General features: G+C 45.4%; 1 protein-coding gene across 1 annotated transcript in view; it reads right to left on the reverse strand.

The window, feature by feature from the left end:
- The window catches only part of LOC147734749 (aldo-keto reductase family 1 member C1-like), a 230,262-nt gene that overhangs the window by 101,309 nt on the left and 109,100 nt on the right, over positions 1-19,853 (reverse strand). Inside the window, exon 7 of the mRNA XM_086953028.1 lies at positions 6,002-6,111. Within this exon, the coding sequence (XP_086809154.1) occupies positions 6,002-6,111 (110 nt within the window). The remainder of the gene's footprint in view (positions 1-6,001; positions 6,112-19,853) is intronic.

Genomic DNA, 19,853 nt, shown 5'->3' on the forward strand with positions numbered 1-19,853 from the left:
TACAAGAAATTGGGATGTTTGGCACATTCTGGCCACACCTCTGACTCTGCCCACTGGTCCAATCCTGGAGTTATCCCTGCCCTCAGAGTCTCCGCCCACAGTTCCCCTACTTTTTTCCAACCACTTCGACCACTGAGTGCAGGGCTCTTCTTTGTCCCATGATACTGACATATATGGGTAGCTATATGAGAGTGGATTCTGTGGTATGGAAATGCTCCAGGAAAGTCATTCTTGTTTTCTAGACCTTATACTCCAATTGGAACGTGTCATTCTACCTTTCGATAATATATAAGCTCCAATTACCTTCATGCTATTCTCAGAGTATGCTTACCAAAAAAATGTAAGTCAATGGTATAACTGAAGGTCCGTTTCTGACTGAACGCGGGTCCATAATCAGGTTAGCTGCATTCTTATACTGCCCTTTTGGGTATTCATGAGAAATATCCTGTCAGAAATGAGAAACCGCTGTACTAGTAATCCAAGATCCCACACATCTGCAAAAGTATGAACTCCAAGTCGGACAAAATCAAAGGGGCTTACCGTAAACAACAATCCAATATTTACTCTGTGAGGTGCCAAATTCTATATCAGAATTTTTAAGACTATAGTAAGATGTTTAATTCTTGTGCTATATTCTTATTTTTTAATGCCAATGGGAGCGTTATCCCTAAAAAATATTAGAAACAAACAAACTCTCCTGCACTTTGCGGAGAAGACTACTGACCCCGAGCTTGTCCCGGGTGTACTCCACTCCCACTATGGATAAGTAGCTTGAACAGACTGAAAAGATGCAATTCCACTGTGTCTATTCTCTATCTTAGTATCCACACAATGTATACTTAAGTGCAGCAACATACGACTGCCATGTTCGAAGAGTACGTCTTGATGCCACTCACCCCACCCAACATGTCCCTTATAGAGCATTGCGCATCAGACATCATTCCAACGTCACAGTCTAAAAAGACGCCCAGGAACCCAATGCAACCAGAAGCTCTTTTGTGCCTCGTACAAATTTTAGGGGTTGCAAGGTATTTCAACATTAAAAAAAATGAAAACAGCTCTGAGGCATAAAGTTTGCCTCAGCTAAAAACAAAGGTTATTAATGTCTTGTAATCAAACATCAGTCCCTAGCCAGCAGGATACCAAATGGGGCTAGACACGGGGGACCCCACGCAACGTCCTAAGCAGCAAAAAGGAAGGCTTGGTGCATATGCACCTTGTACCCTGAGACACCCCCAGACATGGAACAAGACAGAATGGATCATTCAAACTCACACTTCTCAGCATCTGGAGTGGAATTCGGGTACACACGCAGCACCCTAAAACTAGTACCATGCGCATATCAACAATTACCATCGCCACCTGAGCAAACAAGAAGAATCCGACAAACCCCTCCAGTAACCAGTCCACAAAGTTACACCCAATCACCGATCAATTCTGCACTACAAAAAGAAATCCAGAGACAAGGACTCACCCTGGGTATTGGGCAGCTCCACCACTGCTTGGGTGCCCTGTGGCTGCTGGGCTGGCGGAAAGAGGAGCAGATGCCCGGGGCCCCGCTGGCACGCTGACATACTGCTCAGGTGGGGGCAGGCAGCAGAGGCAGAAGGAGTGTAAACAGGGTCCATGTGATTCTGTTTGCATACTGCACCAGTATGTGGAGGTTCAGTGCAGCCCGCTCTCCACCGCCCTCCCCTGGGCCCTGCCGGCTCTCTGCCTCATTCTCTCTCAACACGGAGTGGGGCCGGAGGGGAAGCCAACGCTTAAGGCCGTAGCTCAGGGACCACTGTCCAGGGTTTTGGCTCCTTCTCCACGGGGCTGGCGGTGGGTTCCACAATGACATTACTCCAGGCAGGTCCACCATCAGAGCACATGCGCGCCTCTCCCTATTTGAACAACAATGGAACAGACGTGTTGCCGCCTAATAAAGGAGAAATTATTTAAAGTTATTTAATAGTTGTTCAGTGGTGTGCCAGTAAAATCCGCTCCACCGGTAATTGCAGAGTTTTAGTTCAATTCCACGCTTCAAGCGAAACGCATAGTAGTACAACTCTGCAAACTCTGCCGGTTGAGCGTAGTTTGTCACCCAGCCCTACTGGTTATGTGTACAGCTTGAGAGTGTACATAGGGAACGACTTCACTCTCAACTCTGTAGGTTGCCCTCCCACCCTTTGAGTCACAGGGAAGATTGTATGGGAGCTTTTCCAGCCTTTATGTGAACAATTTCTATATGAGACTAGGGCTGTTCAGTGAGCTGTACAAAGCTTGCTCTGTGGCCTGAGGTACAGTTCATTGTCCCCACAATGGGTTCCCATAGGAGCTTGCTTGTATAAAGCTCCAGAAATCCCAGACCACTGCATTTAATTTCAATGAATTGCTCGCAGTGAAGTTGTTGAATAGGCATAATGTGATTGTGCTTTCTACATTTCATGATCAGAGCATTTCTACCATCACAGTTTTGGGTTGGATGGCTAAAGTTCACAGGCACACCTGTATACTAGATCACAACAAGTACGTGGCAGAGTGGATAAGAATGATCCGGTTCTTCAGCCGTACAATGCGAGTCGTAAAACACATACTTTGTACAAGAAACTGTGTATCCACCTAATCGAGATGGCAATATACAATGCGTATGTTATTTATCGTCAAACAACCCTAGGAAGACTCATTTATTTTCTCGAAAGTTCTGTTGGTAGATATCTCGCTCAGTTCTAGGAATGAGTTCTCGGAGGAAGGCATACTCAAACACACCTAACTTGCATCCACACACTGGAAAGAGTTGGATTTAGCACACGAAGTGCGCTCATGGCACATGGAAGGCATGTTTTCTTGAGCTTCAAAGTAGCCAGCGATGGAAGGAATTAGTATAGGGTAATTTGGACAATATACAGGATTAGTCAGGACTGAGATGAGAACAGAGACATGAACGGGTAAGAAAAGATTACAGTAAACATACTTTCCCAGGGATATTGCATAGGTACAGCCAGATAGTAAATGTAGAAAAGATACACATGCCATGATTTCATCTTCACCTATGGATTCAACCCCCATGGTGACTTCCTATGCCACGTATGGGTAAATGCTTGACTTGCTTGCCATGTTCATCCTCAGTCAGAAATTAGTAGATGTTTGTTAGAACTGGGGTCTCTAGTTGGCAATGGTTTGCACCTTTTTCCAAATAGGACCCTTGCTTTTAGTCAGGGTAAGGGGGCTACACTCCTAAAATAACCCCGGCTCAACCCTGTGGTAGCTTGGCACGAGCAGGGAGGCTTATCATAGAGACAGTGTGTAAAGCCATTGTGAACACATACAGTAATAAAAGGAAAACAGTACTGATGGTCAACAGACAGGCTTTATAAAAATGAGTATTCTTTATATAGATTTAACACAAGACCCAAACAACAAAAATCCACAAAACAGTATTAGGAAAATGACTTATAAATGGTAAAATTAGCTTAGTTCAAAGTTGATGGTAAATTCAACATGTTTCTCACAAGGTACTTTTGGATGCGTACCGCAAGATAAACAAAAGGTTTGCATGGGGAGTGATACGTCCGTTCTTTGCTTCGGGGGAGGCGATGCGTCTGTTTCTCAGTGCTTGCGCAAAGTAGGCGATGCATCTGTTCCTTACCGGAGAGGGGGTGATGCGTCGATCTCGTATTGTGTTCTGGTTGTAATGCGACAAGATGGCGCCTTGATGCAATGCGACGATCCGGTGAGATGCGATAAGATGCCGTCTTTGATTTGATGCGACAATGTGAAGACGATGCGTGAACACCCGACGGCCGTGCTGCGACTCGGCAACTTCTACGCTGCGACAGGCCATGCAACATGCTTCTCAGGTGATGCGACGACAAGCAGCTGTGACAGAGACATGCTTCTCCGGTGATGCGACGGCGACCTCAGCAGCGGCGACACGCTTCTCCAGTGATGCGACGGCAACAGTTGCGGTGGCAACGCGCTTCTTCTCGTTGCGTCGCGTTTCCAGATCCTAACAATACCAGGCTTCTGCAGACAGAATTCCCAGCAAGGAAATTCAGGGGGAAGCTGGTGGTGAAGTCTTGTATCCCCGAAACTTCAGCAGGAGGCAAGCACAATTCAAGCCCTTGGTGATTCTTCTTCAAGATGGTGAAAGTTCAATAAAAGTTCCTTCTCCTTTTCTTGGCAAATAAGTAACTACTGCAAGCCAACCCCAGAAAATAGCACACTGGCACAGGGGCAGTCAAATCCTTCATCTTCTTTTATTTCCTCTACTTGGCAAAGGTTTGTCTTGATTCCCAGAAGTGATCTAAAGTCTTGGGGTCTGGCCTCCAATGTTTATACCAGTAATGTATTTGTTATTTGAAGGCAGAGAGTGTCTGTACCTGGCCAAAACAGTTTTGTCCTCACTGGTGCAGCTTCCTAGCAAGAGGTGGTGCCAGCATTGTTGAAAGCAGACCTGGCCTAGGTAGCTGAAAGGAAATCTCCTCCCCCTACTCTCTATTCTATGAGGGTTTATGGGAGTGAAAGTAAATCTCCGCCCTCTACTCTCTATTCAGCCAAGGTCTTATTCAGCCCAGCCCTGACTCATCAGCCTGCTGGAGCCCAAACCCTCCTGTCACTCACAAACCAGACAAGCAATTCACAACCTAGCAGAGGTAGGCAGGATGGTTAGGTGAGAAAATACCTACTTTCTAAAAGTGGTATTTTCAAAAACAGAATGTAAAAATCACCTTCACTAAAAGATGTATTTTAACATTCTGAGTTCAGGCATACTAAATTCGCTGTTCCACCATGTTCCCTGGGTCAGATAGGGTTATAAGATGTTATAATCAAACTGCCCATTCCGGCCTATAGGGACAGGTAGCCTTGCAATGGAGAAAAACAAAATTGGCTGTAATTCACTATCAGGGCATGCCACACACAGCAGTGCATGTCCTACCTTTTACTTACAATACACCCTACCCTTGGGCCTACCTTAGGGGTGGGTAAAATGTAGAAAAGGGAAGGTTTATGGACTGGTAAGGGAGTGCACTTACCAAGGGAACATGGCAGTACTAGGCTGCGTACAGGCTCTGCAATGGCACGCCTGGGACACACTTTACAAGCTGCTTCTGTGGGTGGCACAATCAGTGCTGCAAGCCCACTAGCAGCATTTGAACTAGAGGCCCTGGGCACACATGGTACACTGTACTAGGGTCAGACAAGTACATCAAATAAGCCATTCATGGAGTCACTAATCCATTACAATGCTTTACAATAGGGAGCACTTGCACTTTGGCACTGAATAGCAGTGGTGTAGTGCCCAAAGCATGTAAACTAGCAAAAACATATAAAAAACAGAGGAGACAACCGCGAAAAATGGAAGGGAGACTCACGCCAATGGTACCAGGTCTAATAATCTTCAGTTTACTGTACGATAAGTACATTACAGTTACAGTTACGTTCTCGTGGATGGTAGAACTTTGTGTCCGGCCTCGTAAATCAGATATTTCTCCCGTCCGGTTTCAAGCTTGAAGCTTCTACCATCGACGGTACGTATTAACAAAGAGGATACATTGTTTAAAGGACTGATTGCACAGTACATGGCTTCTACAGGTCTTTTTACAAATTCTCCCCTGAGGAAGGGACATTTACATCTCAAAATGCATCGGGCACAGCATTGAGTGTTTACATAAAGATTGTATATGTTGTGCACATTTATATGTTGAAGATTACATTGATGTTATGTTATGTTGTATTTTCAAGAAAAAATATGAAATTGGATAAAATGGCACATATATTCTGTATGTTGGAATAATAATTGCAACAAAATATTCGTATGAATAAAAACAAATGTTCTAACGGAATTATAACTACAGGCTGTCAAGTTTTGAGTAAATATTAAAGTGAACAGTGTGCAGCGCACCCAAGTCAGTGAGCTTGTTTTACATTGGTGTCCTACTTTCCCCATAGTCAAGCAAGACATTTCATTACATTCTGTCTTCAATTCAATCGGCATTCAGCACTCTTTTTTCCCTACCAATGTTCATCTCTACTTGATCCGAGTGTACTGTATCCCACTAGGGCAATACCCTTTGACTTGCAGTACTCCAGCAGTTTATTCTGGTTCAGATACACATGGCACTCCACCTGCAAAACAAAGCACATTAAGACAGAGCACAACTGATGGATAGAGCGGAACAAATATAATTCTGATAAAATAGTCAGCACCATTTAGAGGCATATATGGCACAGTATAGAAGCCAGTTTTAGGAAGGGCAAAAAGAAAAAGCATGCAGAGCAACCACTAAAGATCATATACATAAGTTATACCCAAGGAAAAACATTGTGTCTCACATTAGGAACCGCATATGTTCACTTGGACTTGCATGTACAAACACCTAAAGGAGAACTCACCCTCACACACACACACAAACACACACACTAGGAGGTTGATTGGCTTAAACACACTATAGGAATTCAGGTTTCTCAGATAAGGATTGCCATGTGAGTCAATCTTGTGAATAGCAAGAAGCCATGATCCACTCAGCGAATAGTTACCCTTCACAAGAATAGCACATGGATCCATCCCATACTGTCCTGCAGTATTCATAAACATTTAAAATATGCTTACGTACAAGTTTCTTAGCCTTTGTGGAAGTAACATATAGTAGTTATCTATGATTATATAGATATCATTAGGGTAACACTTACAGCGACAAGCCTCTCATAAAATATATCATGGAATCCTGGCGAAAGTACTGCAACTATTCTCTAAATACTGGTTTATATGTTATTTTTTTTAAATAAAACTGCATCTAGGTAAAAGGTGTTTAGTAATTGGACGCAAAGGTTTTTTGCTTTTTTTAAAAGGGACATGTGGGATTTGAGGGCAAGAGTTAATGTTAATCTGGAGAGAGGTGGGCACAACTGTTGGCAATATGTTCTAGAGGGTATGGATGATGGATAAGGTGTTCTAGAAGTGGGAGACAAGTATGGCTGAAGTGAGAAGGTGGAGTGTCTTATTGAAGGGTGGTATGCTACATAAGGCTGTATGGCTGAAGTGAGTGCAAGCAACACAGGAGTTTTCAATTTGCAATTGCTTAACAAGAAGGCATTTGGAATCATGTAGTGTATTACCCTTCCATGAAAAGAAACACTTACACATGTAGTAGGTATAACATTTACAGGCTCTCTCCCCTAAACCTAAGCAGCCCATTTGAGGTTGTATGAGGGCTCATGAGAAAAAAATCACACTAGTAGTTGGTAGGTTTTCAGGGGGTACCTCTAAGATGCTCTCAGGGCGTATTTATTAATAAATCCAGCACTGGCATCAGTGTGGGTTTATCAAGCGAGGTGTTTGGTACCAAACACCTTTGGGTACAGGGAAGCCATTATGTAGCTAGAGAACTCATAAGCACGAGTGTCCAGCCCATGTTCTTGTCATGACTTCCCTGGGCAATTGTTATATTTAAGGTTGAATTAGGATATCACAAGAACGCATCCACTCCTGCAGTTATGCTCTCACAGGGGTATAGTGAACCCTGCCTTAGGGCTGTACTTCCTGCCATAGGGGTGATTTATCTATATCACATGCATTGCTTGGTAGCCATGTCACACAGGGATGTGTGTCATGACAACTCATCGTTTTTCTCTGCACAAAGACATGCAGGCTGCAATGGCCTTTCGAATGAGCTTCGTGAGGGGGTCTATTCGGGTGCCCAAATTTGTTCTGTAGGCCTTAGGGTCCCTCTTTAGTTCCAAGGCCCTTAGTACAAGATGTACCACTTACTAGGGACTTTCAGGAAACCTAAAGGGGTGCCATTTGTGGAACAATGATACAGTCTAGGGAAAGAACACTTGTACTGAGGACCTGGCTAGCCAGATCCCAGTGCACTTTCAGTTAAAGTTGCAGAAGATGCCAAGCAAAACGTGGAGGCTGTGACCATGTCAAAAGAGCACTTTCCTACACAACCCTCCCTCCAAATGAAAGAAGACAAGACTAACCTTTTCCAAGACAGTCTTCATTGTCTAAGTAGAGGAACCTGGAAAGGCCATCTTCATGGTATGGTCAGTTCCACTGTAAAGTCTATTCCGTGTATTTATTTATTTGAAAGGTTTTATATAGCACTGGCTAGACCCGGAGGTATCAGAGCGATTTACATGAGGACCAGCATGTTACAGGTTACATAGTTACATCAATTACATCAAAGAATCACAGAGGGAGTTGGAGGGAGAGGGAAGGAACCACAATGGGGAAACAAGGAAAACAATGTCAGATGACCGGCTGGGTAGGTGACGGCCGAGGGGGTGAAACCAAGGACAGACTCCTCTATAGCTGCATATGGCAGCTCCACTGGGCATCGGCCAAGGTTGCTCGTGCACCAAGGTAAGTACAAACAGTTTTGGTATCTACCCAGAGTTACAGTTTACATAGTTACATCAATTAAATCAAAGAATCACGATAGGAGGAGGAGGGGGAGGGAAGGAAACACAATGGGGAAACAAGGAAAACAATGTTTGGTTGGGTAGGTGACAGCTGAGGGGGTGAAACCAGGGCCAGACTCCAATAAAGCTGCATATGACAGCTCCACCGGGCATCGGCCATGGTTGATCGTGCACTAAGGTAAGTACAAACAGTTTTGGTATCCGCCCAGGGGGCATTGTCAAAAGTCCATCGAAAGTTGCATCAAAGTTCCACCGGGCACGGGCCATGTTGAATCAGTTCAGTGGAGTGTACAATGTTCAAGGTTTCAGTCTGGGGGGCATCAACATAGATCAATTGGCAGCACCCATCTTGGAGTTATTGGGAAGCTGAGACTTACTGGAGGGTTGATATGTACTCGATAGCAATGCTTCCAGGGGACTGGCTAGGACAGCCATCTTAAGGTCAGGCATATTGAATGCGTAGGCCCGGGGTTGTAGGGCACTCAGCTGTTGCCCCAGGCAATTCTCTCGGTGTGAGTGAGGCTGTCGTAGGACTAAGTGTAGAAAACAGACCCATTGCTAGTCTTTTGCGCTGTGGAGACTCTGATGTGAGTATGAACTTGATCTGATCAATAATGAAGGGGTTCAGAGGAACAGTTCAGTTATAATAAGATAAATTCTCTCTATCAAAATTGTATTCATGTAGTATCACTGAGAATTGTTTTCTGTCATATTTATGGGTAGGATGCAAGAAGGAGGCTCTATCACGTCTAACTTGGTTTAGAAATGTTTGTCTGGCAGATGTATAAAAAAGGGCCAGAAGATGGCGCTGATGCTTAATGTTTGATGTCGGATTAACAGATGAAATTACAAAGGATGACACTCACAATTGGCAGACCAGCCGTTGAGAAAATGTCCAGTGTATTAGTTTCTTCGAAGCAGGGTAGACAATTAGTATTGCATTATGCAGCTCCCACATAGTTTACCAATTTGGAAGAGGTGTGCCACTGTTATTTTTTGTAGAGTTGCCCTAAGTTTAAAGATTTTCCTTTATTTTGAAGAGATTCTTTTTGTTTTGTTTAAAAGAAGACAATGGTGATTGCAGAAAAATGAACTGCAGCCGCAGAGTTGTAGTCCTCTTTACTCCTGGCGCTCTTAGTAGTTTTCACCTTTGAGATTGGCTCCAGGCAGTCTCTTTTCAGGATGGACCTCGCTGTGTACGCTACTCTGTCATGGGCTGGTCAATCTAAAAGGTTCGCCCAATATGGCCACCATTCTGGGTGTTCGCTACAGCCCAATCTTCATGTGTGTGGAGCAGGGGCCTTTGGGGGAGCTTGATTTAGCCTCACAGAATTTGGCTAAGGCTGCTTACTTAGAAATCGCCGGCTGCCATTTTAAGGTCAGGCAGGCTGTTTAACTGCTTCCCGATGAGTCTCTATTAGGAGTGGGGAGGGGGTTCTGCTAGTCTCCTGGGATACCTTTGCTGAGGGCTGCTCCCGTTGCTGTCACTGCACCCCTGCCCCCTCCTCTGTAACTTGTGTGTAGGGAGATGAACATCCTCAAATGTTTTGGGTTTTCACCTTTCATCTGCATCAGCCATCTGAGAGGTCTGTGCTTGGTTTTGACAAGGAAGTGAGTACATAACATGTATGGTCTCAGCTTCTTTAGGGACCAAACCACAGCAAAGGCTTCCCTCACAATAGCACTCCAACGCTGTTCCATGGGTAGTGCCCTACTGCATATAAAAGCAAGAGGCTGGTCACAGCCATTATCATTGGTTTTGGAAATGACCGCTCCTATCATATGCTCAGAGGCATCAGTCTTCAAAATAAACTGTTGAGTAATTTGGAGCTCTGAGAATGGGTGCTGAGCACATTGACTCTTTCAGGGTGTCAAAAGCCTTTTGATATCTAACTGTCCAGTTTACCTTTTTAGACATTTTCTTGGAAGTGAGTTCTGCGAGGAGTGCCAGAATGGAACCATACCCCTTTGCAAACCTCCTGTAAAACCCAGTCAACCCACAGAATGCCCTGACTTGTATCTGAGTGATTGGAGCTTCCCAATCCAGAATGCTCTGGATTTTGAGTTGTAAGGGTTGAACCTGGCCTCCACTTACAAGGTTGCCCAAGTGTACAACTATGCACTGCCTTATCTGCCATTTGGATACCTTGATAGTAAGGCCTTCCATCTGCAGGGCCTGCGAACCCTTGACAAGGTGGATCAGATGATCCCACTAAGTGGAGCTATAGATAGCATTATCGTCAAGATGTGCTGCCCTAAAAGCTTCCTGTCCAGCCAGGACTTAACTCACCAACCTTTGGAAGGTGTTATTGTCATTCATTAAGCCAAAGGGCATAACAGTGAACTGATAATGCTCATCTGAAGTGCATAATGTGGTCTTTTCTTTTGCTCCTGGAGTCAGGTAAATCTGCCAGTACCCTGAGGTCAGGTCAATGGTGCTGAGAAATTTGGCTGCTCCTAATTTGACTATAAACTCATCAGCTCCGGTTATGAGGTGAACATATGTCTTAGTGACAGCATTAAGACCTCTGTAGTACACACACCACCTAATTTCTGGTTTCCCACCCTTGGAGTGAGGTTTGGGGGCTAAGACTGTTGGGCTAGCCCAGGGGCTCTCAGAGTGTTCAATAACACCAAACACCAATATCTTGCTGACTTCAGCTTTGATGATTTCTGTTGGACTTGGCACTTTTGTCAGGTCCACCCCTAAATTGTTTGCATTCTCCTAACCTTTTCCTGTGACCTAGTGGTGCTGGTTTTAGGCCTCTGGGCACTTCAGTACTGTGGTCCAGTGTAAATTGTGTGCGCTCTCTGTGTTACATTGGTGAGATTGGCCAGCCCTCCCATAGGAATGCATTGGGGATTCCCTGATCAGTGTGTGTCAGTGGTAATTTATGGTATGGGAGGAGCAGAGTGGTCGAGTTTGTAATGTATGAAATTGGAATAATAAATGTTGTGCAATAGTGTGAGCAGATTTATTGTGACTATTTGGGAAATGCCACTTTTAGAAGTTGGCATTTCTGTGCCCTATGTGTCTGCCTGCCTGATGTGAATTGCATGTCTGGCTTGTGAGTGACAGGGGCTGGGAGGTGTGTGTGGCTCCAGGAGGGGCAGGGTGAGTTAGGACTAGGCTGAATGGGACATCTGTGCTGGGAGTAGTGGGAGGACCCTGACCCTGAATAGGACTGTGCCCAGCCTGGACAATGTTGGCTCCGCCCTCCCCCCGTCTGATCACCTACCTCCCATTAACAAAGGGAAAGAGGAGCTTGGTAAACAAAGTGTTCCAATTCCCCCCTGAACCTGTTGCATCTGGTTCCCCCATGCCCTGCTCTACAGACAAAGGAATGCTTGGTATAAATGTAGGGGTTGTGACCCCATGAAATTGTTCTGTTCTGTGCTGGGGGCTTGCTGCTGCTGGGGGCCCAGAAGGAGCTGCCACGAGGGCTTACCTCCCTGCTGGAGGGCCCTATGTGCTGGCCTCCCTGGGCCACGCTATGCCCCATGGTCCTACAGACCGTTTGCTGCATCTAGCACCTGTGAGCACTTTATACTGATCTGCCCAAGAAGAGGAGCATTGATGTGGTGACTGAACCGCAGCGCAGGTAGAGGGAATCATGACGTGGGGATTTCCCTGCAGTTTGTGCCTTTTTTTTTCGGTGGAGCCCACCCCGCATAGCGATGCTGAGCGGGAGCCCACCCCGCTGTACGTTTATTTTCGTTAGCAGGTGCCCATCCCACATGGCCGCTGTGTTGGTGGGTGCCTACTCCTCATTTGGTGTGTTATTTAATTACAGAGGGTGCCCACCCCACGTTTTCCAAGGAAATCACCGCTGTGGCCCGATTCTTCAAACCAGAAGTCAGGCAAGGCTGCCTGCCGTTGGGCAGAGAAGGGAGAGAAAGTCCTGCCCCGCCGCCGGGGAAAGCCGTCTGGAGCCTCGTGGGCTTTTCTGCAAGTCCTGTGTCCCGGAGAGGACCGGGTGAAGCAAGAGTGCCTCAGGGATTCTTGCGGGCTCCTCAGGCTGCCCAGAGTCCACTGAAGAGAGGGAAAGGAAATCCCAGGTCCCAAGAGGTAGCCTGGGTAAAGAGCTCCGCGTCCAGCAGCCCATGGAGCTTGATGCGGATGGGGCTTGAGGCACATTGTCGGTGCCTGCCCCCGCCGCATGGGAGAAGTGGTGCCGGTCCAGAGCAGCACCAGAGGAGGAGTCCCCCGCAGACCTGGTGAGTGGAGGATCCTCCCTGGTCCAGTGTTGTGCCAATTCCTAGTTCTGAGCGGACCCGTGCGAGAGAGAGAGGGCTGCTCCTACAAGTGGGGGCCATTTAGCTTACAAAGTCCCGGAGTTGGGCTTAGGGGCATTTCTTGATACAGTTCGTTGGTGCCAGTCAAGGCACAGTACCTAGTACCTGAGCGGGCCCACCAGAGAGCGGGCAGCTCCAACGAGGGGGCATATTGTTGTTAAAGCGCCCAAGCTTTCCCCTATTTGGCCATTCTTATAGCTGCCCGCTTGCTGGAGGGCAGCTGCCACTTTTTGGGGGCAATTTGGTTTAGAGAGGCCCAGTGGGGCTGAAGAGGCACAGATGGGCCAGGCCCCTTTACTTGGCTTATTCGCAGCTGGGCCACACCAGCGAGGGCAGCTGCAACAGTTTCGGCATATTTGCTCAGAGGGCACAGAGATGGCCGAGGCATACAATTCATCCCAGCTGCTTGGCAATTAGTGGCAGCTGCACCGTTTAGGCGGACATTTCTTTGGGGGCATTTTTGAATGAGGCAGGAATGAGATACACTCCTCTGCCCCAGCGCAATTGCACACATAAATTCTGCTGCACTGACATTTGGGACATAGGGCATTTGAGCCCTCTGAGAAGGCCAGTTGGTCGGGGGGACTGTTCAGTTTGTAGGGCGCCAGGCCCTAATGTGATTTATGTGGTGCTAGGAAATGTGATTCATGTACTGTGATTTACGCACCCTGTTGTATGCCTCTAACTGTCGTTTATGTACAGGGTTATTAGCATACTGTGGTTTATACTTGTGAGGTTATTCTCGACTGTGGTTTAAGCTCCAATGTGATTTATGCTTAGGAGGTTAGGGTCTAATGTGTTTAGGCTCATGGGTTTGGTGCAGAATACATCTCACGCCTAATGTGATACTGTGCATAATATGGTTTGTGTTACAGGATAATGCTGAGTACAGTGTTTGCCAGTAATTACTGGTTGTGTTCTACGTTTATTATATGTTCTACATGTACTGTCTTTACTAAGTGATGGTTCTGACAGTGGCCCAATTTGCCCCCTCAGGTGTATATAATCCCCTGTAAATATTGCGAGTGCCAGCTGGCACTGTGTAAATAGTGTGATTACTATTCTAATTTGTTTATGGTAATACAAAGGCTATTTTTATATATAACCTTGTGTGGACTTCCTTTTGTAGTGTGCCTAGTATGTTGTTGCTGTGTGTGTGTTGCGTAAACGCTTAACACATTGCCTCCAGGATAAGCCTGACTGCTTAGCTACCAAGGGAGTGAGCAGGGGTTCTCTTTGGCATGTAACTCCCTTGCCCTGACTAGAGTGGTTGTCTCTGTCTCGCTTAGGCGCAAGCCCTAGCCAACCAGAAATCCCATTTCTAACACTTTCCTTATCAGACTGTCAATCGATATTGTTTTGATAGGCAAGCTGTCTCCAGCGTTCACATAATGGGTACACCAGTGTCTGTTCAGGGGGTAAGGAGAAGAGCCCAACACACAGCTCCAGGACTTGCCTGCAGTCATCTTGCAGTTGGGCTGAGAGGGTATCCGAATAGGCCACTCTATTTACTGACCCATCGTTGGAGCGAGTGGAGAAGACGTCCAGGAGAGTGTCACTCTGCTTCCCAATTCTCATCAGTGACCATCAGCATAGTGACTTCAGCTATGTCATCGAAAGGCTTTAGGCAGTGGTTGGCCCTCTTGGGGTTCCTGCTAGTGACAAGGTCAACCAAATAGGTAACCTCACCTTTCCTTTCAAGGATAGGGTAGGATCCACTCCATTTGTCCCTGAGGGCCCTAGGTGCCACAGGCTCCAACACCCATACCTTCTGATCTGGTTGGAACTCCACCATGGCAGCCTTTTGGTCATACCAGAGTTTTTGAAGCCCTTGTCTGGATCTAGGATTTTGTTTGCTTTGCTCATGTACTAGGACATCCTGGAATGTAGGCCTAGTACGTAGTCCACCATATCTTGTTTAGGCTCTCTGAGAGGCATCTACCAGCCTTCCTTAACCAAAGTGGTCCCCTTATAGAATGGTCAAAAAGAAGTTCACTTCTTTGTAAGTAAAAAGCGTGCATGGCAAAAGGACATCCCATCTCTTTCAGAGTTTTTCAGGGAGTCCCATCATCATGCCTTAAATGCTATTGTTGAATCTCTCAACTTGGCCATTAGTTTGTTTGTGATATCTGGTAGTGAACTTGTAAGTCACTTCACATTCAGTCCACATGTGCTTTAGGTAGCTAGATATGATGTTTACACCTCTGTCTGACACTACCTCCTTAGGGAAACCCAACCTGGTAAAGATACTCATGAGGATTCTAGCCACTGCATGAGCAGTGTTAGTCCTAAGGGGAATTGCCTCAGGATACCAGGTAGCATGATCCACAACTACCAGCATGAATCTTTTTCCTGATGCAGTTGGAGGGTCAAGGGGACCGACAATGTCAATCTCTAACCTTTCAATTTGTACCCCAACCACTGGAATTGTAATTAAGGGGGCTTTGGTGTGGGGGATGTTTGGCCAGTTGAAGTAGCTAACAAGCCTGCTCCAAGTTTTGGTCTGGCCAAGATGCCCAGCTAGGGGGATGTCATGTGACAAATGTGAGGAGAAACTCTCTGAACTGCTCAGGTGCTACCTCTCTCCTGGTGGCACTCCTATGGGAGCCACTGAAATCTCCCTCTTCCTGTGCAGCTGCTGACTGTCTCAGGCTGTCTCAGGCTTTCAAGAGTAGGGAAGGTCCTCTGACCTTGACACAGCTCTTCCCTAGAGGATCCCTGGTCCCTAGGAGCTCTGCCCTGTACGGCCCAAGTTCCTGGAGCTCAGTTCCATCTGGAGCTGACAGGTCTTCTCTGTCGGGGGAGGGGACCTGACCTTGTGACTGTTCAGAAGCCAGTTTCCCACTCTTCTTACTGTTCCTCTTTGAGGGTTGGTCCATCATTCCAGGCTCCAATACCTCTTTTTTACCCTGGGCCTTGCTCTGTGCTTGGGTTTTTACACACACCCATACAGGAATTCCAAACATGGCTGCATGGGACCTAAGCTTGACCTCAAGGTGAAGACTCCAGATCATTCCCTAGCAGACATTTAACCAGAATTGCAGAAGAGACCACTGCCCATTTCAGGTCAGTAACCCTACCCCATTCTAAGGACACCATCGTCATGGGATGGACCTTAATGACATTATCAGCATTGGAGACTGGATAAGTCTGTCAAGTAAGTTACAGTCCTGTAGATACCAGTTTCTCAGTCACCATCGTGACACTTGCACCTATGTCTTGCAGAGCTTCCACCCTTATCCCATTAATCAAGGGCTGCTGTCTAAGGTTGCAAGGTCTAACCCACCCTCAGAGACTAGTGCAGCTTCTGTGTTCACTCTGTTTTGCTCAGGGTACACTAGGGAAAGCGCCTGGAGACTTGCTATTACAGTACTAATTGAAGCAGTACGAAAGGGATTCTTCTTTGGGATGGGCAGTGTCTACAGTACGGTGCCCAGTCTGTTTACAGTTGTGACACCATGCCTTTTTGGGATTCCATTTCTCACCTTGATACCCAGTGTTTGGTTCTGAAGTGTTTTGAGGCCCACCACCCTTAGCAGGTTTTTGAGGGCCTTTAGAAGCCTCTTTACTTTTTTTCATAGTATGTTCACCCTATTTCCCCTGGGAAGGCTTAGTAACCCCTTTGTTTGGTCACCCTTACCAGTGGTAGTTTTGGTCACCCTAGTCTTGACTCATTGGTCTGCCTTCTTTCCCAATTCTTGAGGAGAATTTGGATCTAGGTCTACAAGCATCGGTCCAACTTTTCAGAGACAGTTACTCAACAGATGTCCTTTCGTAATTAAAATACACAGCCCATCACAATTGTACACCTGGCTTCCATGTAACCAACAACCTAATTTCTTTACAGAAAAATCTGCAAAATCAACCCTCGATTGACTTGAGTTTTTTTGGTCCCCCTGAACCTAATCTCATATTCTTGAGTAGTGAGTCCAAACCAGGGTACCCCTCATGTGGTCTGCCTCATTCAGTGTCAGGAGTCTATTCCTGCACTTACGAGATCAGTTTCCAAAGAAGCTTCTGGCTGAACTGCCTCATGTTACAAGCTCTCTAGAAAGCTGCAAACCATTTTATGATATCATCACCTTCTGTATATTTTGGGACAATCACCTTGGGGATTAATAGGGTCAAAGGTTTCCTTCCTGTCCCTAGGTATTATTTTGCTGCCACCATTCATGGGTGCGAAACCCATGTCTGCCCTTTCACTTTCTATGGTCAATATCCTGTCCTCTAGGGCTATTCTGTGGGCCAATCTCTCCAGAAGGACCTCCTTCTCTGGGAGATATTCCATGTACCTTGAACGCCCTAAGCCATTATTACTAGAAGCAGGGGCCCTTGGTACATTGGGTTGGTCATGATGAAGAGGTGCTGAATTATCTCCTTCAAGTGGGGGCATGTCTGGGTCATCCTCCTCACTGGTTCCAACCTACTTCTAAGGATTGGTGGCCTCATCCGAAGGATGAGCCAGCTCATACTCTAATTGGAAATTAGTCGCATCCCATAGGGCACTCTAAGTAGGCAATCCTTTGTTCACATTATAGAAAAAAGTTTCATAAAAAACAAATTAAGAATTATGTTTTTCCATCCAATTTATTGCATAATGCCAGAAATTATGCTTGATTCGTCATGTTTACATGCACTAAACAAGAGTTATGTTATTATAATGATAGATATGCTCCCAGACGAAGGGCAATCGCCCGAAATGCATTGGAGCCAATACTAAAAATGTGTGATAAAAACACAAGTACATGAAGAATCAAGCATAATTTCCGGCAATATGCAATAAATTGGACGGAAAAACATCATTCTTAATTTGTTTTTATGAAACTTTTTTCTATAATGTGAACAAAGGATTGCCTACTTAGAGTGCCCTATGGGATGCGACTAATTTCCATTTAGAAGCACTTCTTTACTCTTATTGTCATATCGTCAGTTGGACAGGAGATGATACCACGGGAGCACCTACTAACTAAACGAAAACGTATACAACTATATAACACAACTAGCTGTGCACTTGTCAACTTTCATTTAGGTTACCAGCTCATACTCTGCTAACAGCTTCTGAAACATTGCAGTGGTAGGTTGTGAGCCAGTTTTTATTTTGTACCCTTTACAGAGAGTCCTTAACTGAGCATATATCAGCAGCAAGTAAGGGGTTAGGTCAAGCTCCTTGGCCACATCCCCTGTGGTACTCATCATCATACTAAAGTTGCGACCTTTTTAGAACCAGAAAAGAATCCACACAAGTTTTTTAATCCTAACTATAGTAATTTTTTAATTCAAAACAGTTTTAAACTTCAGGGACTTAACCAAGGCTCTAACAATGAATTTTATAAATTTTGGGCCATTTCTATCAACATACCCTTTTGCGATTCCTTAATAGCGATTTTTAAGGAATCGCTATTTAGAAATCGCAAAAGGGTATGTATGAAGAAATTCGCTATTTTTAAGCGATTCCTTAAAATTCCTTAATCGCGATTAGCAAATTGCTAATCGCAATTAAGGAATAATTTCCCATTCATTTCTATGGGCCAGGAGGCCCATAGGAATGAATGGGAAATTATTCTCAATTTGCGATTCGCAATTTGCTAATCGCAAATTCAGAATCATTTCAAGGGTGCAGGGGTGTCTCAAGAAGACCCTGCTGCACCCCTGAAAATGACATGTGTGTGCATACGGCGCACATACATGCCCTAGGGGCATGTATGAGCGTCACATGGCACCATTGGATTTAAAAAAAAAATGTTTTTTTAAAAGAATTCGCAACTTACCACCAACTAGAAGTTGGTGGTAATTTGCGATTCCTTAAGGGCATTTGGACTTTTTTTTCCTTGATACATTCATTTAAGGAATCGCAAAATTTGCGATTCCTCCAATGCAATCGCAAAATAAGGAATGGCAAATTTTGCTGTTCCTTATTTTGCACCCAAATTGTTTGATACATACCATTTTGCGAAAATGGGTTCGCAAACGCCGAAATTCTACGAATTTCGCCGTTTGTGAACCCATTTGGCCTTGATACATATGGCCCTTAGAAACAAAATCGACCAATTAAGAAAAATTCAATTTTAACTAAAGGCAGTCTTTTGGGATTTACTTCTGTAGTCACTTACTGGCCAAGTGGTATCAGCAAACACAAAATTGTAACTCCCACCACTGATCCCCCAATATGGAAGCTGGCTCTCAATGTATACATGTGTAAAGAGTCCAGGCGGTCCACAATTGACTTACAGAAGCTAAAGTAGATAATAACAATGCTCTCTTTTGTGGTAGTGTGGGCAAGCAGTTAGGCTTATCAAAGACTAGTGCTACGCATTTGTTGTACTCACATAGCAATAAATGAGACACTCACTCAAAGAATAAATCTGAGAACACATTAGAAAAATAATACTTCTTTTTATATATGTCTAAAAAAAGAACTTTGTTGAAAGGTAACTACTGTTTACAATAGCAATATTCAAAGGTAAGTAAAGTGCTCAAACCTGTGCGCTTTCATGCACAATGCAATCCTATGGGAGGAAAAGTCAGGCATAAAGGTAGGTACAGTCAGTTTCAGAGGTTCACCTTCAGGGTTGCAGTGGGCCAAGGTCCAAAATACTACCAGCGGTTCTTCGGGAGCGGGTTGCTGGTGAGGTAAAGAAGGTCCAACTGGAAATAGGCTGCACAGGGGGACTTGTGGACAAGTCAGAGAGCTCCTAAATGGGGGGTTACGTCACAAGAGGTCTTGAAGCAAGGGGGCACAGCCGGTTCTTCGGGACCCGGGCAGGGCAGCTTGGGTGCAGAGTGGTTAGGCTGGCTGGGATGGTGTGCAAAGATGCTCCGTACTCTGCTTATGGGTGCATGTGGACTGCAGGGAAGTAGCTTCTCTACTCCAAGGCAAACTGTAGGCAATTTTCGAAGTGCTGGCATGCTACTCAAGGCTTTGGTAGTTTTCCAGCTCGCAAGATGAATTACTCTTTCGCGACTGCCGAGAGAGGGTTGAGGATGGGCAGGGTTTCATGACAAGGTCCACAGGTCTGTTGCAGTTCTCACCAGGTAGCGACTCTTCTTTCGTCCATCTTCTTGATCCATCAAATCTGTGTACTTGGGTTCAAAGGTACCACCTAAATAAACAATCTAGGGGCGTTTAAGTGGAGTGAAAAGTAGTAGCC

Source organism: Lissotriton vulgaris, chromosome 1_2 (assembly GCF_964263255.1).
Source record: "Lissotriton vulgaris chromosome 1_2, aLisVul1.2, whole genome shotgun sequence".
In the NCBI taxonomy this organism is placed as follows: domain Eukaryota; kingdom Metazoa; phylum Chordata; class Amphibia; order Caudata; family Salamandridae; genus Lissotriton; species Lissotriton vulgaris.